The sequence below is a fragment of the Natrix helvetica genome, assembly GCF_964273705.1.
Source record: "Natrix helvetica genome assembly, chromosome: 5".
Taxonomy (NCBI): Eukaryota; Metazoa; Chordata; class Lepidosauria; order Squamata; family Natricidae; genus Natrix; species Natrix helvetica.
The window spans coordinates 54828116-54854095 of NC_138551.1; the positions used below are offsets into that span (position 1 = coordinate 54828116).

Below are 25980 nucleotides of genomic sequence, written 5' to 3' on the forward strand. Positions count from 1 at the left end.
TGCTAGTTTGGATCTTGCCGTCCCAATGACCTTTTTAAAAAATATTGACTTAAATACTGGTTATGCTGACAGAGCATCTTCCTCATACTATTATAACACTGATCCATATTAGTATGGCTTATTTAAGGCAAATAGTTTTTGTCTGGATATAAAGAGCAGAGGTATTTCAAGATTTAGGCTTTAAATAACCCAAGATGTTGGGGATTAATAGTTTCATCACCTTATTCAATGTTATGCCTTCAATTCAGATTTTCCCATAAAAATATATATTTTAAAGTAATCCATATATGTGTAGATTGAAAGCATCCTTTATTATATCAGTCTGTTTCCTACTACTGTTTTAAGATACCATATTTTTCAGAGTATAAGACACACCTTTTTTCCTCAAAAAAAGAGGCTGAAAATCTGGGTGCGTCTTATACATCGAATGCAGCATTTTTTGCCTCCCGAAATCCCACCCCCTTCACCAAAATGGTTGTGCATACCCTTATGGAGGCTTTCAGAGAGCTCCTGGGAGCTGGGTAGGGTAGAAATGAGCAAACAACAGGTTTGCAGAGTGTGGAAACTTTTTTTTCCTTTTGGAAAGCTGTTTAACTGATTGATGAGAATTACATTGATCAAGTGCCGTGGCAGCAGAAACAAAGTCTTAAGGTGCTGCAGATTGTCAGCTATTTCCTTCTCCGGCACATGGATAAATACACCTGGAAACATCTACCTACTTACCTACTCTCTCTCTCCCCCTACCTACCTACTGTATTTCTCTCCCCCCCTCTATCTACCTACCTACCTACCTACCTACCTACCTACCTACCTACCTACTCTCTCTCTCGCCCCTCTCTATCTATCTCCCTCCCTCCCTACTCTATCTCTCCCTACCTATCTACTGTATTTCTCTCTCTCTTTCTATTTCTCTCTCTCTCTCCCTTTCTACCTACCTACCTACACACACTTTCTCTCCCTACCTACCTACCTACCTACTCGCTCTCTCTCCCTACCTATCTACTGTATTTCTCTCTCTCTCTCTCTATCCCTCTATCTACCTACCTACCTACTCTCTCTCCCTACCTATCTACTGTATTTCTCTCTCTCTCTTTCTATTTTTCTCTCTCTATCCCTCTACCTACCAACCAACACACACTCTCTCTCTCTCCCTACCTACTGTATTTCTCTCTCTCTCTCTCTCTCTCTCTATCCCTTTACCTACCTACCTAACTACTCTTTCTCGCTCCCTACCTACCTACTGTATTTCTCTCTTTTTCTTTCTCTCCCTCTCTCTCCCTCTATCTACCTACCTACTTTTTTTTTAATTTGCCTCTTCAAAACCTTGGTGTGTCTTACACTCTGGTGCGTCTTATACTCCAAAAAATACGGTAACTTAAAATTCATAGCAATACATAAAAGACACTCCACTAGGCAAATGAAAGCTTCTTGAATAAACCTGTATGAGCAACATTCACTAAGAAATATGGAAATTGACACCGTATTCTCACCCTACTTTCATCTGGTTATCAAAGTAGAATAGACACTGGAAGCCTGGGAGGGAAAGGATTTCAAGATAGGTAGTAATGAAAGGGAAAACCTTCTAGACATCCCTAGCTAAAAATAATGAAATATTAAAACTGAACTTTATTTCATTTCTGATAATAATTATTCTTTCAAAACAATTCTTCTGCAATTTACAAAATGGTAATGTTAGATTAAAATTAAACATTGCAAATATTACTGCTGAATATTATTTAACTATAAGCTGAATAACATAAATATATGCTATGTGTCAACTTCAAAATGAATCAGGCTGTCACAGCCATCTTTCTTTTTCTCACTTTGCCATACAATATGGGATGGGGGAGAGGTTTGTACTGTCAGACCAGACAATAATACAATACAATACAATACAATACAATACAATACAATACAATACAATACAATACAATACAATACAATAGCAGAGTTGGAAGGGACCTTGGAGGTCTTCTAGTCCAACCCCCTGCCTAGGCAGGAAACCCTATACCGTTTCAGACAGATGGCTATCCAACATCTTCTTAAAGACTTCCAGTGTTGGGGCATTCACAACTTCTGGGGGCAACTTCTGTTCCGTTGATTAATTGTTCTCACTGTGAGGAGAAATTTCTCCTCAGTTCTCGGTTGCTTCTCTCCTAACAACAGATCATCTTATGGGAACCAAGGTCACCTCAACAGGTGCTGGCCAGAGACTAGAAAGAGTTGCCAGAGAGATGCAAGAACACATAATTGGACAACGTGACCTTTGTCAATTCTTTAATTATATTGAAAATGTGGGAAATAGAGCTGGTTTTGTTTGTTTGTTTGTTTTATTGGATTTATATGGTTTTGTTTTCATGTGTGCCGAAATGATATACTCAATAAAACAGTTATTTTAGAAAGCTGTTCATCTCGGAGTGCTAAATTGGTTGGATTCATTTAGTTGGCTGATTGACACTATGTACAATATTAATGTACTTTTTTTAAAATTGACTGGATACTTAGGGAATGAATGGCAGAATGTGCCTAATGAATTACATTCCATCTTAAAGTACATGTTTATGTGTTGTAGGTGTCAAACTGATGGCCTGCAGGCCGAATGCAGCATATGCAGGCCATGCCTACCCCGGCTCTGCAGAGGCAAAAAACATTGTGATACATCATGTGATATCATGTGACACAATCGAGTTGCAGACACCCATGTTATAGAGAAATAAAAAAGCACAATTAACAATGACATTTGAAATTCAAAATATTAAAATCTTTACCCAGCTATAATTGAAAAAAATCTAAATAACTTTTCCTGCTAAATTAACCTTCTTAAATAGTTCGTCCTTCAGATGTGCTATGACTAGAATTTTCAAAATTCCCATAAATTGGTTATTCCAGATGAAAATTCCATTGTAAATATATGGAATATATCCAAATATATCTGACAGCACCAGTTTGGGAACGATTGAAAGAAAAAAATAGTTATTTTCATCACCAACTCTGATCTGGAAATTAATTCAATGGAACAATACTTTTTGTCAGACATGCTTTTAACAAAAACTATCCATGAACTAAGAAAAACATCAGCAGAATAATCAATATCTCAGCAATATACATAGGCTATATAGTGTGAGCATATAAATACAAAAAATAAGCTATTAGGGCAATTGTAGGCTATAGATTAAATGGTCAAAGCTGAAGAGTTTTGAATGAAAGCAAACAATTTATCTTTTCATTAACTTTTTCCTAAATCAAAGGAAGAGTAAATTGAAGATTAGAATAAATACAATATTACCCCCATTCATTCCATTTATTCAAAGTTAAGAGCTAATTTGTTACAGATAAACCAAGAGTCAAAATCTTGAAGATTTTACCTTTTAGCAAATCATATGAAGCCCCTCTAGAAAATATGTTATGAATTATGTATATTTCATTTTATGCCTTTTTGCAGTTTTTCAAATTGCAAATCTTTCCTACTTCTGTAAATATTGTTTTGCATTTTAGAATGTTAGATTGAATTTCTATTTATTTGAAAATGTTTATTGCATGACCAGACTGACAATAATTATAAAAGCATCCACTGGATCTTCCTAATGCAATCCTATGTCCAGGTGAACGCTAGTAGACTACATAATTATATTCTGATAAAATGATAAAGAGGTAGTTACAGCACTTACGGCCATCCAGTGTTTTTGCCTCCATGTGGACTAGGTCTGGATCTTTGCTGGTACCCATTTTAGACCTGAGAGAAGAAAAACAAACACTGTAATGTTACTAGGAATAAACAAAATATTTAATTAAAAGGAGTTATGTGATCAAAACAAACACTGTAATATTACTAGGAATAAACAAAGTTTTTAATTAAAATGAGTTATCTGATCATCTAATTGGGAATATTTCAGTGTTCATTCAATCATTCATTCATTCAATCAATCAATCCACTAGAATTCTCTTTGAGGGAGATGGGTGGCTCAGAAATGTGAAAAAAAATTAAGAAATACATTGAAATGTCATTTTTAGGACCTCAAGAAACAATTAACCTACCCAAATTCACCTGGTGAACTCCAATGGCTAAGCAAATGAATGCCTCTAGAATAATACCATATGAGCGATACCATGTGACTATTCCTAGGATAGTTTATAACTCCCACTATGGTCCCCAATAGTTAAATTATTTCTCAAACTTCAGCTTCACGGTAATGCATATCTAGTATCTATGCAAATTTAGATGGCTACTAGATTGCCATCAAGAGACACAGCCCCACCCTACTCACCCCCAAAAAATGATTGATAGGTCAACCAATTGACCTCTAATTTATTTATTTATTTATTTTTAAAAATCTATTCTTGATGCTTTGGGGTAAAAATCAGTGGATAGAGCAACTAAAGCATTGTGCCAAGAAAACTATAATGGCTTGTCTAGGCAGCCACTTAGACAGTCAACATTTGAGGTGCCACACCTACCTACATACTGTATATTCAGATAATATATGTATCACTTTGTTAAATTTGGTGCGCTAGGGCTTCTCTGCCAAAACACTTGTTACAGCTAAGCAATAGATGTCATATAAAAACCACAATCTAGTGGGGCCAAGCCTTATGGTCATAAGTGTTTTCTGTCTCTGTATTTTCATGTCCTTTGTGTATGCTGAATCCTACAATTATAACACAATTTCCAATAGTTTCGATAAGAATTTATCTGCTTAATTTTCCAGTGCAGTTGATTAATGAAGCAGTAAAGGCTATGCGATGAGTTAGAGATGTTAATTCAATTTATTGTGATATTGTTAGTACCACTTTAATACACTTAGTAAATTCATGAAGCCATATTCTGGAGACATCAGTGAGGGTAACCAGTTTTCTTAAACAAATAGCTGACACTTTTGGGAAAGTGATTTGAGATATTTCTAATCCACTTTTTAACGTGAGAAATGACCATTTTATGACTAATCAAATACCTTGATCAATTTCATCCTTTTAATGACCAAAACAAGATTTGCATTCTGCTTCCAGGGAAGAAATGGCAAATTGAATGTAACTTCACTAAGAGCAGAGCTGATGACTATGGTGGAATGAAGAGCTGGCAAATGGATTTACTGTTTGCAATTCTTCTCTGGACAGGGAAAAGTCTGCCATTATAAACAGACTATACTTATACATAATGAAAGAGGAGCAAGTTTTATTGGGCAAGACTGAGATCAACCTGAAATTGGATTTAAAAATGACAAACTTCAGGAATAATATGGAAAAATATGCTATAATGGTTATACAAATAAAACCAGCTGACATCTTAATAACTCAAAAGAGATATAACAATAATACACCAAACAGTAAACTGGATAACTTTTTTACATTGGATTTACAAAAGAGATTTGCTAAAGTTTGGAAAAATGTTGTGAAAAGGGACAACGAAAAGATGAACAAAATTCCAGGATGATATTTGTAGGGGTTAAAATTTAGGGCTGTTAAAAGCAAGGAATATACAGACAATTTATTTGATCAAAGTTAAAACATATTAACTATTATGTTTAGTAAACTTTAATGGACATTTGCTAATCAGGAGTGAATGATGAGGTTTTAAGGATTTGTTTATAGATAAGAGATTGAATATAGGAAGAAGAGATCATTTGCTGTATTTTATAATTTATAATTATAATTATTGATAATTTATTGATATTATTTATGATTGTGGTGAAGGGAAAAATTATTTATTAATATATATTTTTCTTTACTATACTCGTATAGTCTTCCTTTCTTCCTTCCTTCCTTCTTAATTTGCATTAGTTTGTCTCCTTAATTGTAATGTTAAATGAAAGTACTAGTTAAAAATGCCTTCTGCTAAAAATACTTTTTTCTCATAAGGTAGCTTCTCCTAAACAAATGCTCATATAATTTTCCACTCAAAGTGATTTCTCCTGTCTAATAGGGCAGGCTCACAGCTTCTACTCTTAACAACATCTACAGGGTCAGGAAGTAGAGTCTTTTCAGTTGCAGCTGAGCTCTGGATTTGAGTTTTAAGAAAGCCATAATAACTTGGCTTTTAAGAAAGCTGAGTTCTGGTATATATTGGGAAAGAAAGTATTCAATATATCACTGAGTTTATGGAGCTTCTCAGTCATCTAGGTCATGGTTGTCCCAAAGGTGCTTTTTCAAAATGCAACTAGATTTTCTTTGTTTTTCCTTGAAAACATTTTGCTTCTCATCCAAGAAGCTTGAACTGAAGAAGCTTCTTGGATGAGAAGCAAACTGTCTTCAAGAAAAAACCAAGACAGCCCAGTTGCCTTTTGATAAGCACCTTTGGGATATCCCTGAGCTATACATTATTGAAGCCAACATATGTTCAAAATAAGAGTACATGTGTGTATCCTCTTCAAATGAAATTGCAACAAGAGCAAAATATTGTGGATAAAACATTCTTAGGTACCACAAACATCCATAAATCTCTGAGCTCTAAATATGCATCCCGCAATTACTTAGTTGTCCAACTCATTATATTGTGTAAGGAAATTTTAGCCACACAGTTACTTCATTTTTCAATTTCATTAAAATTTCCTTTTTAATTATATTGCACTTAAGTACCTTTAAAGGCTCCTGGATAGTTTAGGTTAAAGCCCAACAGATGCAGTCAACTTTATCTGATTATTATTTTTTCCTCCAGAAATTGTCTCTGTAGAAGTTCTGAGTAGTTCTTTCTGAAGTTTCTTGTTTTTATGAAGAAAAAAAAAAGCCTGAGGATTTACTTGAAAAAGAAAACCAACCTTATAAACCCTCGATGTCCTATTTATTTATTTATGGCTTGATTATTTTTATGATTTCAAAATTACCTTTTTTATTCAGAAAAATGCAGAACGCAAGGAAAGGCCTATGCAAGATGCAAGCATCCCCTTGATGAAATAATTAAAATGAAAACAAATAATAATAATAATAATAATAATAATAATAATAATAATAATAATAATAATAATAATAATAATAATAATAATCTGATGATGCCAAATGTAGACTTTGCAAAGAAGCTGATGAAACTGTTGACCACATACTCAGCTGCTGTAAAAAAATCGTGCAGACTGACGATGAAACTGTTGACCACATACTCAGCTGCTGTAAAAAAATCGCGCAGACTGACTATAAAATGCGGCACAATTCAGTGGCACAAATGATCCACTGGAATTTGTGCAAAAATTATAACATTAAAACAGCAACAAACTGGTGGGAACATAAGCCTGAAAAAGTTGTCGAGGGTCAGATGGTCAAGATCTTGTGGGATTTTCGCATACAAACGGATAAAATACTGGCGCATAACACACCAGACATCACACTGGTTGAGAAAAATGAGGTTACAATCATAGACATCGCAATACCAGATGATAGCAGGGTCGCCGAGAAGGAATATGAAAAAATCGCAAAATACCAGGACTTAAAAATCAAAATTCAACAATTATGGCACAAACCAGCAGTGGTAATTCCAGTGGTAATCGGCACACTGGGTGCTATTCCAAAAGCACTGGAATTACAGTTAAAACAGTTAAAAATTGACAAAATCACCATCAGTCAAATGCAAAAGGCTGCACTGCTTGGATCCGCACACATATTACGAAAATACGTTACGACGTCCTAGGCCCCTGGGTGTGGCCCGACTAGTAATTAATGCCAAATCCGGCGAAACAACTGGCCGCTGTGATACAATTCTGTTGATGTAATAATAATAATAATAATAATAATAATAATAATAATAATAATAATAATAATAATAATAATAATAATATAGGAATAGGAATAAGGAAGTTGTTGATTGAAAGTCTATGAACTGTGTTAAAAAAATCCAAGAAAATTGGTTGGTTTAGTTTGCTATCTTAAACTGGACCAACCAGCGAAATGAAAGGGCTGCTTCATTACATAACAGTCAACTCTAAAAAGTGCTTTGTATTTATTTTATTTCCTGGGTCTTATGTGCTACTCTGATCCATCAGGACCCTGAACATGTTGCATTCACTTCTTACAGTATAAAGATTGAAATAGTAAATCAATAATATAATTAAGAATAAAAAATAGGAAAAAAGATTACTATCACCAAGGAACTGTGAACATAATAATAATAATAATAATAATAATAATAATAATAATAATAATAATAATAATAATAATAATAATAATATATTTATTTCTTAGCCGCGCCCTCTCCCGAAGGACTCGGGGCGGCGTACAACAAAACATTCGAAATAAATATGCAAACAAAACAAACATATAACAAGGTACACTAAAACATACATACATATATATAAGGAGGAGATCGATTAATAAGAACAATTAAAATACTGTATTTAAAACCCCTAGAAATTAAATGTAATTGAAAAACCCAGTTAAAAACCCGTCAGGAGCGATATGGTTAAATCAAAGTTGAGCCAGGCCAGCTGCTTGGAATAGGTGGGTCTTAAGCTTAATACGGAAGGAGCGGAGGTCAGAGGTATTCCTAATATCCGGAGGGAGGTCATTCCACAGGGCTGGGCCCGCCACAGAGAAGGCTCTACTCCTAGGCGCCGCCCCACGACATTGTCTAGCGGACGGCACCTGGAGGAGCCCCTCTCTGTGCGAGCGAATTGGTCGCAGGGATGTATGGGGCAGAATACGATCCCGCAAGTAACTAGGTCCTAAGCCATGCAACCCATGCTAGGCATTTCTATACATGTCAGAAGCATTTTAAAAGAACAGTCATTCTTCAAAAGACTTAATATATACATTTACAGTTAAAATTCATATTCCTTCATGGATATATATGTGTATCTCTTCCCCCCCCACACACACACCATCTCATCCCTATCTCTAACTGTGCCTGGGTGTGCACATATTATTTTTAAAGGAAATTTTAGCTACAACTTACCTCTTAGGACCCAAATACTATTTTCTTCCATAGGGCCCTGTCAGAACTTAAATTTCATTAATTATAGATACTAATGGGAAATTCAAAATACTTCTTTTTTCTGCCTCTTTCTTTTTAGAATCAAGCTTGTCCAGAATATTAGTTTTCCACAATTATTGTTTTGGTGTCATTCTGGAAACTGGAATATGTCATAACCGAAATTCATATACGCTACTGTTTTCTACTCTATTTTTCTATCTCCTCAGTACCTCTATTCTTCCAGTCCAACCAATTCTTGTTATGCCTGTACATACAAGCATTTTTTTGAAATCTACATGGCTTATTTACCTAAAGCACTTTCACATTCATATCAGATGACATACTAAAAGGTTTTTAGCATTCTTTGTTGCCTCATAAATGTTACAGTGAATATTTCAAAACTTTCCTTAAAGTTCTTTCATTTGAGATATACAATTCTGTGAAACAAAGAAGTTGTTCAGCAGTACAATTAGGGAAGACTGACAAAGTCGTGCTGTGAAAATGATTCCTAAGTGTTGGAAGAGGTAGAAAGGCAGAAGTATTTATTACTGAACCTCAATCTTAAGAGACCTCTGATGTATTTCTGATTGGTTAAGATTTTGGGAGGCAACGTATATTTAGAGATAAAAACTGAAAGCATCTGTGCTTCAGTAGAAGGGGGAAAAACAAGTCAAATATAGGAATCAAAAGATAAGAAAATGATTATTGCACAGCAATCTTCTGAACAAGGCCTGTGAATTCTTCCACGAAAATGATGAATTTTGGCCATTGGCATTAAGAACATTCATCCTAAAGCAATTTTAATTTGTTGAATATATAGAATATTAATACTTTATTTAATAATCACAAATTAACTTTTTTCCACCTTGTAATTTAGTCAATTTTGTTTTTAATCCTACCATATCAATTCAGATGAATGCATGTTGTACTAGACTGAATATGCAACTAGGAAAAAAAAAGGTTGTTTATTGAATTGCTGCCTGACAATGATTGTGTCCCAAATGAAAGAGAAAACAGAATGGAAACACAATAGAATACAAAATAATTAAAATGGTATCTGGCCAATCAATGCAAATGGAAACAAAAACAAAATAACAAAAAACAGAACAACATTTTGTTCTGTGCATGTTGCATGTTATCAAATGACTGTAAACACTTTTGTCATGGAAATCAGTGTTTTTCTGTATTTTTTAAATAATTCTAGATGACTGCATTTTTCTTAAAATTATTTTAAATTGAGAGTATTTGATGCTATTTTAAAAATGTAATTATGTGGCTAGTTTTCTTAGTCTTACATTACCACAGACTAATAACCACACATACACAAAGATATCACCGCCACTGAATCATTATTCTGCTATCTCATTGTTGCACACGATGGAGTATGACAGAAACTTCACTTTTACTCAAACCATGATATACATAAAAAATTAAACACTGAAAACAAGGATGCTAAATTAGCAATGGACTTGACATTTTAAAATTATTATACATTAAAAAGACTATCAAATGATAGTGCAACACTGATTAATAATAAGTTTACATGCAAGTTGAATTTATGAAGTAAAACATAAAACAAATTCATCTCTTTAGATGTTTTCCTTTTTAAAAACTTAGAAATGTCACTCACTTATCTTTTTGGTAGCATTTTGTCTCTTTTGGAAACAGTTGAGTGCATTATTTAATGAACGCTTTGCAGTTCAACATTTTCTTGATTCAGATTTTTATAAAAGATAACACTGAATTAATAAAGCATGACAAAAACGTGTTTTGCATTTAAATCCAACAAGATATCAAGCTACTAGATTATAAATTCACAAAAAAATCTTTTCAGGTAAGTAAAGGATATGCTATTGTCAGCTGTCAGTAAAACTTTGTATCCATTATTCATTTTAAGGAGATAAAAGGAGACTATCAGGGATACAGCTACATGCAAAAGTTATTAGGGTTTTTTAGTAAAATATTTTTTAAGAATTTGTAGGGGTTCTGGGGTTGGGGGGTGGGTGGAGGTCAGGAGCGATGACAGAGCCAGGTCACTAGGTGTGGTCGCGAGCGGAAGGAGTGGAAGGGAGGAGGAGGGGGAGGATACATTTCCTATACAGGGCTCTTTGATTCCAATGGTCGTAGGGAGGGGCAGATGCGAGGACAGATCAAGAACATGCAGTCGGGTTGGGAGACCGTGGTTGTTGGTCACACCCGGTCGTTTGTACCAACCCCCGCGTACTAGGTGGTCGGGAGCTGCAGACCCAGGGCCTGAGGCTGTTGTTATGCAATGCGAGGTCCGTTGTTAATAAGGCCCCCCTCATTTTCGATCTAATTCTTGAGGGGGAGCCGGACCTCGCAGGAATAACGGAGACCTGGTTGGGCCACGAGGGAGGTTTACCCCTCGTGGAAATGTGCCCTCCAGGTTACCGAGCATTTCACCAGCCCCGGGCCCAGGGAAGGGGCGGTGGGGTAGCAGCGATTATTCGGGAGGACTTAGAGCCGAGGGAGTCCACTGTGCCGCAGACATCCGGGTGTGAGTCCCTTGTCGTGAGGTGGGGCCCTGGGAGACAGTTGGGCCTGCTGATAGTATACCTGGCTCCTCGCTATACATCAGCGGCCCTGCCTGAACTCCTTGAGCTGATCGCATCGGTGGCGGTTGAGACCCCCAAACTGTTAGTGATGGGGGATTTTAACCTGCCATTGATGGGAGAGGCTTCTGAGGAGGTTCGGGAGTTCATGGCTTCCATGACAGCCATGGACCTGACTCAATTGGTTCAGGGCCAGACTCACGAGGGAGGCCACACTTTGGACCTTGTTTTTGTCTCTGGCCAGTGGTTGAGTGATCTGGGAGGAGGGGATTTAACCATCACTCCCCTGTCATGGTCAGATCACTCACTCCTCTGACTTGACTTCCCTGGTGCTACCCCCCGCTGCGGGGAGGCGGAACCGGAAAACACCAGATGGTTCCGCCCCAGGCGCCTGATGGAACCAGACAGGTTCCAGATGGAGCTTGGGCCACCTCCTGTAGCCCTGACCCGCCCTCGGGTAGAGGACCTGGTGGTCGCGTGGAATAATGCGACCACCGGAGTCTTAAACCGGGTGGCGCCTTTGTGGCCTCTCCGGCGGCAACGATCCACCCTGGCCCCTTGGTTTACCGAGGAGCTAAGGGTGATGAAGCGCCGCAAGAGACACCTAGAGAGTCGTTGGAGATCCTCTCGTTCCGAATTTGACCGAACACAGGTACGAACCCACTTAAGGACGTACCTTGTGGCATTGAGAGCGGCCAAACGTCAATATTGTGCCGCTCTCATTGCATCCGCAGAGAACCGCCCTGCCGCCCTGTTTCGGGTGTCCCGCTCCCTCCTGTTTCAGAGGCCGCGGGAGGCCCCTCTACAGGGTAGAGCAGAGGAATTTGGGAAATATCTGCAGGATAAAATCGCTCAAATCCGGAAGGATTGGGTCCCTTTCAGTGGTCTAGACGAGACGCCCATGGCGAGTCTTGAGAGACCAGTCTGGGAGGAGTTTGACTTGGTTGACATCGAGGATTTGGACAGATTGTGTGGACGGCTGCGACCTACCACATGTTTATTGGACCCGTGCCCCTCCTGGCTTGTACTGGCATCCTGGGAGGTTACACGTGACTGGCTCCTGGGCCTAGTGAACACTTCGTTGGGTGCGGGGTCTCTCCCGGCCGCCTTGAAAGAGGCGGTGGTGAGACCCTTGTTCAAGAAGCCTTCCCTCGACCCTACAGAGCTGGCCAATTATCGTCCTGTCTCCAACCTTCCCTTCTTGGCGAAGGTTGTAGAGAGTGTGGTAGCTTATCAGTTTCCACGACATCTGGAGGAAAATGATTATCTAGACCCACGCCAGTCCGGCTTCCGCTCCGGACACAGCACGGACACGGCCTTGGTCGCGTTGGTGGATGATCTCTGGAGGGCCAGAGATAGGGGTTGTTCCTCTATCCTGGTCCTATTAGACCTCTCGGCGGCTTTTGATACCATCGACCATGGTATCCTGTTGCACCGACTGGAGGGGTTGGGGGTTCGGGGCACCGTTTTGCGGTGGTTCGACTCCTACCTTTCCGGCCGGACGCAACGTGTGTTGGCAGGGGAGCAGAGGTCGACCCTAAGCCCCCTCATCTGTGGGGTGCCACAGGGGTCGGTCCTCTCGCCGCTCCTGTTCAACACATATATGAAGCCGCTTGGTGAGATCATTCGTGGTTTTGGGGTGGGATATCATCTGTACGCTGATGATACTCAGCTGTACATTTCCACCCCGAACCACCCCAACGAGGCCGTCGAAGTGATGTCCCCATGCTTGGAAGCCGTACGGGTCTGGATGGATGACAACCGACTCAAGCTCAACCCCTCCAAGACGGAGTGGCTGTGGGTTCTGGCCCCCCGGTTCAACCAGTTACTTCCATCTCTGGCCATTGGGGGCGTACAACTGGCCCCCGTGGAGCGGGCGCGCAATTTGGGCGTCCTCCTAGATGCCCGGCTGTCCATGGATGACCATGTGACAGCCATGGCAAGGGGGGCGTTCCACCAGGTTCGCCTGGTGCGCCAATTGCGCCCCCTATTGGACCGGGATGCCTTACGCACAGTCACTCATGCGCTGGTGACGTCTCGCGTTGACTACTGCAATGCTCTCTACATGGGGCTTCCCTTGAGATGCACCCGGAGACTCCAGTTGGTCCAGAATGTGGCCGCGCGGGTGATTATGGGGAGTACGAGGTACTCCCATGTGACACCTCTCCTGCGCGAGCTGCACTGGCTTCCTGTGGTCTATCGGGTGCGTTTCAAGGTTTTGATAACGATCTTCAAAGCGCTCCATGGCTCAGGACCTAGTTACTTGCGGGATCGTATCTTGCCCCATACATCCCTGCGACCAATTCGCTCGCACAGAGAGGGACTTCTCCAGGTGCCGTCCACCAGACAGTGTTGGGGGGCGACGCCTAGGAGCAGAGCCTTCTCTGTGACGGGCCCAGCCCTGTGGAACGACCTCCCCCCTGATATCAGGACCACCTCTGACCTCCGCTCCTTCCGCGTAAAGCTCAAGACCCATCTCTTCCAAGTAGCTGGCCTGGCTCAACCATAGTTTTATCATATCGCTCCTGACGGGTTTTTTAATTGTGTATTTTGTATCGTAATTGAGGGGATTTTTAAATTGAAATTTTAATTCTATTTTATCCATTTGTTACCTCCTCCATGCATATGTTACTGTTTATATTTGTATATTTTATGTGTTTTTAATTGTACGCCGCCCCGAGTCCTTCTGGAGAGGGTGCGGCTAAGCAAATAAAATTTGATTTGATTTGATTTGATTCCTGCTCAAATTGTATGTTTCAGTTGAATGAAATGAAGCTAACATAATCTCTACATGCTATGAAGTTAAATGCATTATCTTTTGCACATTTGAATACTTGCTTACTATTTACATGCAATTGTTTACAGATTTGAGATGAGAAAACAGTGAAAAATAGCAGATGCAGAAATATGGATAACTTTCCAGTCAGTGCTTTGTAATACCTCTTTTGGCAGAAATAACTAGTTCAAGGAGTGTAGAGTGCACAAACACATTACGATTTGCAGGAAAATATTATATCTATACAACGTAGAGACTGCGTTCATTTTTGTTCACTCAGAGACTCATTGAAACATGTAATTTGAGTGGTGTCTAAACTTTTGTATGCATCTGTGCATCAGTAATTACGTTCCTCCTGAATACAGCATAGCCTTGCATAGAGATCTATTCAAAGAAGCTGAATAATTAGTAATTATTTTTAGAACAAGGCTGTCTGCACTCTGTTACTTTTCTCTAGCCAAGCTTGACTGTCCCTATTCAGCATATCCAGTTCTCCAAAGCACTCCATAGGGTGTGTAACACTAGAATGCCAGACATACTATAGGTATAACTATTCACCCTATGCCAATTTTACTCAATACTAACACACAGAGACAGTCAGTCAGTAAAAATAGTAAGAAAATACACTGTTTAATGAAGTTCTCTTCCAATGACCATGCCATTGAGTAAAAAGGCTGCTAACTGAATACATGTCTGAGAGAGAATTGGTGTGAACCTCACTGGTTACAATACAATACAATACAATAGCAGAGTTGGAAGGGACCTTGGAGGCCTTCTAGTCCAACCTCCTGCCTAGGCAGGAAACCCTATACCGTTTCAGACAAATGGCTATCCAACACCTTCTTAAAGATTTCCAGTGTTGGGACATTCACAACTTCTGGAGGCAAGCTGGTTGCTGTTGCCTCATTCAGATAAAGTTGTCTCATAAAACTATGCCAGCGTTGTTCTCACTCTGGCATGCATTGTCGGGCACACAAAATATGGTCATAGGTGATTTTTGTTATTACTGCCATATTTGCAAGTGGCTGCTGACTGAGGTAGTCACTAAAAGGAGGAGTATATATTAAAACACCTATTTTATTTATGTAACCACCCACAATTTATTTTATTTATATAACTGTCCATCTCACAAAACATGACTCTTGATGATGTAAAATGCATTCACAATTAAAATCATATAATGTATCACATAAATAAGGAATAAAAAAAAAAAAAATGCAGGAGGATAACACAGCCATTTAGCAATGGATAACCATCTTACAAGCTTACCACGCTGATCCTCAAGTCTGATGGAAAAACGAAAACTATAGAATATTCCAGAATACAGACAGGGATGGGGAAATCTCACACCAGGAGAAATACCGTTTCAGAGGGCAGGAACTACAGCAGAAAAGCCATATACTACCTGTGCCTTGTCAGATGGAACTTATTAGTATTTGGGATCCACAGTATTCTCTTCCTGCTGCATTTGATGGGGTGGATGCATCCCATGTAAAGAGGAAAAGTCAGTCTCCCCAAAGCCTTGATCCTATGACATATAGGACTTTAAAAGCCAAAAAAACATATCCTTGAATTGCACTCATAAATAAAGTGGCAGTCCGTGCAGTTTGTATAAGAGGTATAACATGCACAGCCTAGAGGTGTACATATGTGAAAGGGATCTTGGAGTCCTAGTGGACAAACATTTAATATGAGCCAGCATGTGCAGCAGCTGCCGAAAAAGCCAACACAGTTCTAGGCTGCATCAACAGAGGGATAGAATCAAGATCACGTGAAGTGTTAATACCGCTTTATAATGCCTTGGTAAGGCCACACTTGGAATACTGCATTCAGTTTTGGTCACCACAATGTAGAAAAGATGTGGAGACTCTAGAAAGAGTGAAGAGAAGTGCAACAAGGATGTTTAGGGGACTGGAGACGAAAACATATGAAGAACGGGTGCAGGAACTGGGTGTGTCTAGTTTAATAGAAAGAAGGACTAGGGGATACATGATAGCAGTGTTCCAATATCTCAGGGGTTGCCACAAAGAAGAGGGAGTCAAACTACTTTCCAAGGCACCTGAGGGTAGAACAAGAAGCAATGGGTGGAAACTAATCAAGGAGAGAAGCAACTTAGAACTGAGGAGAAATTTCCTGACAGTTAGAACAATTAATCAGTGGAACAGCTTGCCTCCAGAAGTTGTGAATGTCCCAACACTGGAAGTCTTTAAGAGGATGTTGGATAGCCATTTGTCTGAAATGGTATAGGGTTTCCTGCCTAGGCAGGGGGTTGGACTAGAAGACCTCCAAGGTCCCTTCCAACTCTGCTATTGTATTATTGTATATGGGTACACACACATAGCTATCTACCGCAGCTGCTCTCTGCATCAACTGAAGCTTCTGCATGTCCTTTGAGGATAGCCTCATATAATGTGCATTACAGAAATTAAATCTGGAGGTGACCACAATGTGAGTGACTATGAGTAGAGACTCAAGGTCCAGGAAATAGTGGAACTGATGCACAATCTGAAGCTGTGCAAAGGCCCTCCAAGCTATAATTGGCTTCTGCTCCTTGACAGGAGTCAGGATTTAAAACATACAACTTATTTTCTCCAAATTAGAAACTACAATTTTAAAAGCTGAATTGTTGCTGTAGCTCACCTGAATCACACACACACAAAAAAACACCCCCTACCCCTCTTTCAAGGAATGACTCTACGTCAGCTTATTGTTTAGCAGAGTTAGATTCCTTAATTCCTGTGCCATCCAAAGCCACCAGAGGGAGCCAACATCTTTTTGTACTCTTCACTTTTGAAGGATCTCATAAAAAATCAAGTGAGAAGATAACATTTTCTTGTCCTACAAGTTCATCTGCCTGAGTAACTGGACAATTGAGTGGACATTCAGCCATGGTTCAGACATCGCAGGGAATTTATATCTAACCAAAATCTGTCAACCCAGGCAGGGGGAGTAACAGGAGTCATTACTATAAGTGAGCTTTAGGTCTGGGGCTCAGCAAATAAACATGAAGTATCTATGTCACATATCTCAACTCTATGGTGGCACAAATGAGCAGTGGTGACATTTTTCGCTGCTGCCTCTGATACCTTATATACTGATACATACTATACATATGGCAAAAACGGGTTTCTTCCCAAATCACAAATATATTTTAATTCATTTTATGGATGTTCTTGATAGACTGAAATACCCAAAAAACCTGGATTCATACAACATACCACACTACAGAAAGGTAAAGAAGATAAAGGTGTCTCTGCAGATTTTACTCCCCTAATCATTGTCAACTATAGGGGGCACTGTTCATCTCCATTTCAAGGCAGTGATGTCCAGACATCCATGATCATTGGCCAGCACAATGTCTCACCAAGGTGGTACCTATTTATCTACTTGCATTTGCATGCTTTCAAATGGCTAGTTGGAAGGAGGTGGGGTGAGGATGAGAGCTTGCCCCAAAGGCTGTGAATCTCACCAAAGATTAACCACATAATAATACACAAATTGATGCACGAATTGAAGATAAACAGCAAGAAAAAAATCACAAAATACCGGGACTTGCAAATTGAGGTTGAGCGACTGTGGAAAAAGAAATCATGTGTTGTCCCGATTGTAATTGGTGCCTTTGGAGCAATACCTAAAGGGCTACCTCGCTATTTGAAAATTCTAAAATTACCTGACTTGAGCATTCTGACTCTACAAAAAACCAGCCTACTTGGAACAACTTATATCCTCCAATGTTACCTTAACAGTTCCTAGATCCTTGGTTAGGACTCGAGCTGCTGAGCTACCAACCAACCCCAAAGGCTGTGAATCTCACCAAAGATTAACCACATAATAATAATACAAAATCCAAGTTATGTATATTTGATAAGTTGATTGGTATTTGATTAGAGGATGAGTATGAAAATGAAACATGTGAAACAGATAGAAATCCAAAATTCAGTTTTTCATCCAGTCTCCCCCGCCCCAAATGTATAGGATAGATACATTATAATTAATTTTAATACTGTGAAATATGTTGCATCTGCCACACAAAATGTTCTATTTGTAAATCTTGTAATGATAGCATTTTGTTCATATGAGCAAGATCACACTTTGCAAAATGTCTGAGGTTCTGTTCACTTAAATGTCACGATCTATTTCTAAAACTCTTTATACATGATTTATAGTTCTAATACAGCTGTAATTTATGCTTCAACCATTTTTCACAATGTGTGTTATTATCATAAGTACACACAAAAACAACTCTAGGTTTCAGTCTACTGAGAGTTATTGTATACTTCCCTATTGTTTGTATGAATTTTAAAGCAAATTGTAGGAGAATAGAGATTTTGATGGAAAAAGATCTGAAAGCAGAGATATAACCCTGGATATAGAAAATTAAACTTTTTGTTTGCCTTTGTAGAAAATTCCTATATTCAGAAATATTCAATACACCCATCAGAATTTGGATAACTTTAAACTTTTTATTTTACTTCAAGAATTTCAAGTTTCAAATTAATTTATGCTGAAGCCCAGAAATAATCGTTATTAATTATCTTGCATGGAAGTATATTGGAACTAGAAATCACAAAAATGAAGAAATGAGGCATGGTACTACAGAATAAAACATTACCATGCAGAATAAAACAAATAAAGCAATATTCAGCAGGTAAACATCAAACAATGAATGTAATTCAACACACAAAGCATGCTATCTCAAAATCTATTACTTGCATTTCCACTTCACTCAATTGATACTAACATCTCACAACTACTTATTTGTTTACATGGGGAAATAGTTCCTTTCAAATGCACCATCTCAAGGTCCACACATTTAATAAGGAAATCTTTTTTTCCTGCAACGTATGTATTTTCCCCAGAGGCAAAGATACTTTTTTTATTTGCTCAACTTACATTAAAACTATGCCATGCATCATTTGTCCTTGGCTGTATTTGGGAGAATTACTGGCATGAGTATTATGATTAAAATCTGAGATGTGGAATGTGTAGAATAACTTCAGTTGATTTACCATCTCCTCTCTCATAAAGTAAACAATTAAAATATCAAAATAAAAACTATTTTACTTTAATCACTGTTCATTGATGGCTGGTTTCAAGTGCCAGACTAGGATTTGAAAATCGCAATAGTTGTTTATAGACACCTATTTTGACATCAGTAATTTCTTGACTTCTTTAGATGACCTGTGTCAAGATGGATGGAGGGACTGTATCCCTCTTTGTCTTCTTGGACATCTCAGTGACCTTTGATACGAAGGCATATTACTAGACTGTTTACAGGGATTAAGGATTTGAGGGACCATTTTACAGTGCACATTTTGCTATCCTTTTTCAATGGCACTTTCAGTATCTGTCAGTAAGGGAGAAGAGAGAAGAGAGAGAGAAGGGAGAAGAGATTGGCTAGTGCCTCCTTATATATGTGTACTACAGAGATTTGTCGTCTTTCCCTTGATATTTAACATCTGCATATAGATACAGATTGAAGTCAGTTTGCGTAAAGTATACTCAGTATGTTTATAAGGTCAATTGTACATTGCTATCTTGGGTTGTAAGGGATATGTTGTTGATATTCTTTTTGGTGCCTTGAGAATGTTTGGCTAGGAAAGAAACAAGGTGAAACTGAACCCAAATGAAATGTAAATACTGTTTCATCAGAGTTATTTGTTGTCACTAGTGTTGTCTGTTGGCAAGCACTATCCATGAAAGGTCAGATTCACAATTTGGAGATCCTTCAAGACTTACAGGTCTTACTAGAACAGCAGGTAGAATCTGTGGCCAATGATGGCCTGATTTATTAAAATCTAGGGGAAAATATTTATGGTTTCATGTTTCTGAAAAGTACCAGGGAGCTGAAACTGGAAGGTTCTGTTTTTCTTCGACAGCTGCTATGGATAAATAAATAAATGCTTTCTTTGTTTAATTTTATCCCACCTTTATTATTCCAAAACACTCATTTATAAGTAATTACTAACTGACAATCAATAATCTATATGGATAATTAAATAGAAGGAATCTAGCAGCACCTTTTCCAACTAACCAATATTATTAAAAGTCACGTTTTTAAATAAAAAGATATAAATGTATGCCTTTCAATAACATTTGTTAGTCAGAAAAGGTTTTTTACAGACTCCTGATTCCAATAGAAGATTTTATATATATATATATATATATATATATATATATGTGTGTGTGTGTGTGTGTGTGTGTGTGTGTGTGTGTGTGTGTGTGTGTGTGTGTTTTCGTAGATTTTCACGGGTGTAGGTATGCTGGTTTTGTTGTATTCGGGTCTTTTCCCGTGTAAGGTTGAGATTGTCTTTGCAACGTTTCGGCAGGATCTCACCTGCCATCTTCAAGCGTGAGCTTCGGCTCATCACAGAAGACCATGCAGGCAGAAAACCATATTTTTATATGGTTACCCAGTAAGGGTATGGCTAGCTGATGAGAGCTAATTAGCTCGAAATAGATCTATACTAGTCTCCCTTTATTTATTTATCGGTACAAATACAACACAAATATAAAAAGGCAACATTAAAAATAAAAATATGGTTTTCTGCCTGCATGGTCTTCTGTGATGAGCCGAAGGACAGAAAGAGGGAGTAGTGACCTTCCTCCCATATTTAGGCATACCAGGGGTTGTAACACAAATACATACCTATTTCCCTGGCTCAACTGATAAGCAGGCGAGCCTGTGGCTTAGTGGCTAAGACTCCTGCCTAAGATATAATACAGCCCAGGTTCAAATCCCAGTAAGGGTATGGCTAGCTGATGAGAGCTAATTAGCTCGAAATAGATCTATACTAGTCTCCTTTTATTTATTTATCGGTACAAATACAACACAAATATAAAAAGGCAACATTAAAAATAAAAATATGGTTTTCTGCCTGCATGGTCTTCTGTGATGAGCCGAAGGACAGAAAGAGGGAGTAGTGACCTTCCTCCCATATTTAGGCATACCAGGGGTTGTAACACAAATACACACACACACACACACACACACACACACACACCAGATATATATATCAGAATTGAATTGTGGAGTCCTAGATGCTCTGGTGAGCTTGCTTATTTGCTTGCAGACATACCATTACTTGGCTGTGTAACATTATCAGTGTATTGTTAACACTGATGACATAACCCAATTGGGTAATGAAAAGTCTACAAGCAAACATTCAAAGTCACAAAACACCAATGACTTTGCAGACTTCTACTTTTTGCCATCAGAGGTTAACATCTTATCTTTGAGTGTCCTGTCCTCATAATTATTGTGCAGGTTTATAGGCAGGAAGAATAATACGTCTCAAAATTAAATTCCTTAGCTTAGCACCACTGCTTCGTTCCTTTAATACTGAACATTATCATAATGTAACTGGAGAAGGCATTTTGACCAAAACAAAAGCTTTCATGACATCTTTCAAAAAATGTACTGACCTAATTAAAAAACTTCTCATTACGCTTAAAGCAAATGTTAATATAATTAACAACCAAAGTTAAGTCTAACTTGGCAAAACTTTCAACTACACTCCAGTTGGGATTGAAATGAATCCGCTTATGTCTTCATTCCTGCTGATAATGAGAAATCTGAAGATGTTGTCATACCAATACTGAAAAAGCACTATCATTATTCATGGGCAGCATAATCTTTTCTGTTCTTTATTCCTATCTTTGTTATATTATTTATTTTAATTTAATTTAAATACTTGATTACTTTCAGCAGAAGTCCAATACTAGAGGCGTAACCTCAAGAGTTACTCTTTATTTTTTGAGACTCGTACATTTAAAATTCATAATATGTTCAGATAAATAAACCAACATAGAGCCTTCCTACATAAATATAAATGGTAATTTCATTATTTAAAACAATGTAAAACACCTTTATGATTAATTGCTATAGCTCTAACTCTGATCTTGTCTGATAGACTGCATTTTTTGCCACATGCTGGGTTTCTTTGTGATGTGTATCTGCCAACAAAAAGCAGATTACAAACACCAGGCCAACAAAGACAACAGTGAATAAATAAATTAGCTTCTGGAAACGAATCCTGGTAAGGCAAAATAGCTGTGGAGATATGGAGTTTCAGATTATGGAAGTTTATGATCTATAGCTCCGAAAATACGTTACGACATCCTAGGCCCCTGGGTGGGGCCCGATTAGTAATCAACGCCAAATCCGGCGAAACAACTGGCCACTGTGATACAATCGTATAATAATAATAATAATAATAATAATAATAATAATAATAATAATAATAATAATAATAATAATAATAATAATAATAATTAAAAGAAAGTCAAGAACATCTATTAATCGAAGTAAAGAACAAAAATCTACTGAAGGCCCAACAGACGAAACAAGAATACAGAAAAGATGTGATAAAATCAAGAATGGAGAGTTGGCAGAACAAAGCATTACATGGTCAATTTCTGGAAAAAATAAAAGATAAAGTGGACAGTGAAAAAACTTGGTTATGGTTAACAACAGGTACATTAAAGAAAAAAACAGAGTCACTAATCCTGGCTGCGCAAGAACAAGCTATCCGAACAAATGCCATTAAGGCCAAAATCGAAAAATCCTCTGATGATGCCAAATGCAGACTCTGCAAAGAAGTTGATGAAACTGTTGACCACATACTCAGCTGCTGTAAAAAAATTGCGCAGACTGATTATAAATTGCAGCACAATTCAGTAGCACAAATGATCCACTGGAATTTGTGCAAAAATTATAATATTAAAACAACAACAAACTGGTGGGAACATAAGCCTGAAAAAGTCACCGAAAATCAGATGGTCAAGATCCTGTGGGATTTTCGTATACAAACAGACAAAATGCTAGCGCATAACACGCCAGACATCACACTGGTTGAGAAAAATATGGTTACAATCATAGACATCGCAATACCAGGTGATAGCAGGGTCAAGGAGAAGGAACATGAAAAAGTCGCGAAATACCAGGACTTAAAAATTGAAATCCAACGATTATGGAACAAACCAGCAGTGGTAATTCCAGTGGTAATCGGCACACTGGGTGCTATTCCAAAAGCACTGGAATTACATTTAAAACAGTTAAAACTTGACAAAATCACCATCAGTCAAATGCAAAAAGCTGCACTGCTTGGATCTGCACGTATATTACAAAAATATGTTACGACGTCCTAGGCCCCTGGGTGGGGCCCAACTAGTAATCAATGCCAAATCCGGCGAAACAACTGGCCGCTGTGATACAATCGTATAATAATAATAATAATAATAATAATAATAATAATAATAATAATAATAATAATAATAATAATAATAATAATAATAATAATAATAATATACATTTTATGAAACTGTAGAAAATGTACAATTCAGCATATTATTGATCAAATCTTTAACCACAGATATCTCCAAATATAGTGACGTTCCCAAACCCGTATCCCTCTCTATCTTGCTTCCTAGTATGCTAAAAGCATTGGTTGTAACTGGAGTTTAAGAGAGCTTATTTCAAGAGTTGCTATATTTGAACCTATAAACATGCCAACATTCCTTGTCGTTTTTTAATCACATGGAACTATTTGGAGCAACCCATGCTCAATATTGTACTCAGTTTTTACAACCAGTTCTCTAATTCAACCTTAAAGCTTGGTCTATACGATTATTCCATTGTAAAGCAATATGTTCAGCATACTGTAAGTAATTCCAAATGTGGTTATCTTCTTTAAGTTTTTATCTCCAGCTTGGTTGTAAAACAATACATTGATCAATATATCTTTATCTATGTCATATATATCAACCTATATCAAATGATTGTCTTGTAGCAGTAATGGAGAGAAAATACTAACCTCTATCTCAATGTAAAAAGAGTCCTTTATTGCTAAGCAAATCTGTTGCTATTTCTAACCCTGTCCTTCCATTGTGTTTCTCAAAAACACCTATTATTTGTTATGCCCAAGAAATTCAATAAAGCCATTGACACATACTCTTCCCTCTGCTATATTTATTTATGAGTGTGAAAAAGTCCTTAACTCTGCAAATCAGTAATGGAGAAGTGGTGCAAGAGAGTTAAACTTTTCATTTTATAATCAAACAAGAGACACAGATCTTCACACCCAATATTTCACCATTATCAACATTTTTTTTTCAGAGACGCAATTATTTACTCAATGTTTAAGGGAGTGACAAATCAATTCAGCACTGTTGCCAAGAAAACAGCATGGATGTGTTTTAGCAGCTGAGCTTGACATGGAAAAGATTTAACTTACCCTGTTTAATATTGGTGTGCCAATGCACCAACTTGAACTCTGACTACCATACCATGCTGTTTTGGTAATTTATGTCCCTGTGTAGAATTTCAGGCTGGGCAAATAGAATCCAAGGCATTCAAACTGAACACAATTTTGTAATCCTTAGTCTTAGCATCTTATATTAGGCATTTTATTTTACAACTGTTAAAAAAGTTTTGTTTTGCAATGCATAGGAAATGCTTCAGCTATTTCTATACATTCAGCAGTTCTAGAGGTCAATGCTTAAACAGTATTTGAAATTACTTCTCACATTTGTTCATGCTAATTAACTCTTCAGCAGTTTTTGGCATACTTGCTAAATTTTGCCATAGGCATCCATTTTGATTAAAAATAATAAGAACAACCTAATGCTTTTTAATATAAAAGTTGAAGTCTCTTTACAAACCTCATAATAAACTTGCTCCATCCCACTTCATTTTACATATCTATCTCCTTTCCATGCAACAATATCCTCCCTGGAATTTAATTGGTCCCAAATTTACTTGGATTTAGCAGATCTATAAAAACCCGGCTGTTTCATCAGTCATGGGAGCAGTAGATATTATGTGTATTCCTTCCCCTCATCACCAAATTTGGGGTGCTTGTTTTTGACTCGTATTACCCTGGAGAAAGATTAATGCATTATTATACTGATGTTTGTCTTTTATTGTTTTAATTCCATTTACAGGTTTTTAGGTAAGTAAACTGCCCTTTTATAGCTCATAAAATAAAAATAAATATCAGCCATTCACAGAAATCTGCAATGTGGAATGGAATTATTATTCCAATATTACAAATGGAATAGGCATGAGAATTATTGAAATTAGGTAAATAAATGGTTGATTTAATATTTAGAATCCCCTACTTCTTCTTTCAATATTCTCATATCAAAGTCTTTTCCTGCTTAACATAACTACCTTAACTGTGATCCTATCAGTAGCCTAGCTAGTTCATTGGTTTGACAGTTTTATTAACATAAATATATTTAAAATATAACCCCAGTTTAAAAGGAATGATACAAGAAAATGATGTGGAAACAAATAGACTTTTCCTAAGGAATCTATGACAACTGCATTACGAGACGTGTTGCATTAAGAGACATGTAGCAAAAGAAGGATATGTTCTCCTGTTTGGCCTCATGTCCTCTGTCCTAGCAAGCATGGCCTTAAAATGAAATATTGCGTGACTTTTGGAGAGTCTTCTTTTTGAGCTTTTGTTTTGTTTTCTTTTGAAGGGAGGGTTGTTTTAATAAAAAATAATCATTCAATCCTTCATGTATTGAGACCCTTTAAATTGGCTGTTTCTTTCCCTCACCTGTTGACACATTCAACAGTCACAGGATGGTGGCAAGACAAGACCCTGTATGGGATATACCACCAACAGATATCTAACATTGAGAAATCCTTCCAATGGCTGGAAAGGGCTTGGCTAAAAAATCAACTCTAAGGCATTGATCATAGCAACACCAGAACAGGCACTAGAACAGCA

The 25980-nt window shown here is 37.8% G+C and overlaps 1 protein-coding gene across 1 annotated transcript in view; it reads right to left on the reverse strand.

Annotated features, from left to right (window-relative positions):
- Positions 1 to 25980, reverse strand: part of SORCS1 (sortilin related VPS10 domain containing receptor 1) — a 454044-nt gene that overhangs the window by 105575 nt on the left and 322489 nt on the right. Inside the window, 1 exon segment of the mRNA XM_081955321.1 lies at positions 3669 to 3733. Within this exon segment, the coding sequence (XP_081811447.1) occupies positions 3669 to 3733 (65 nt within the window).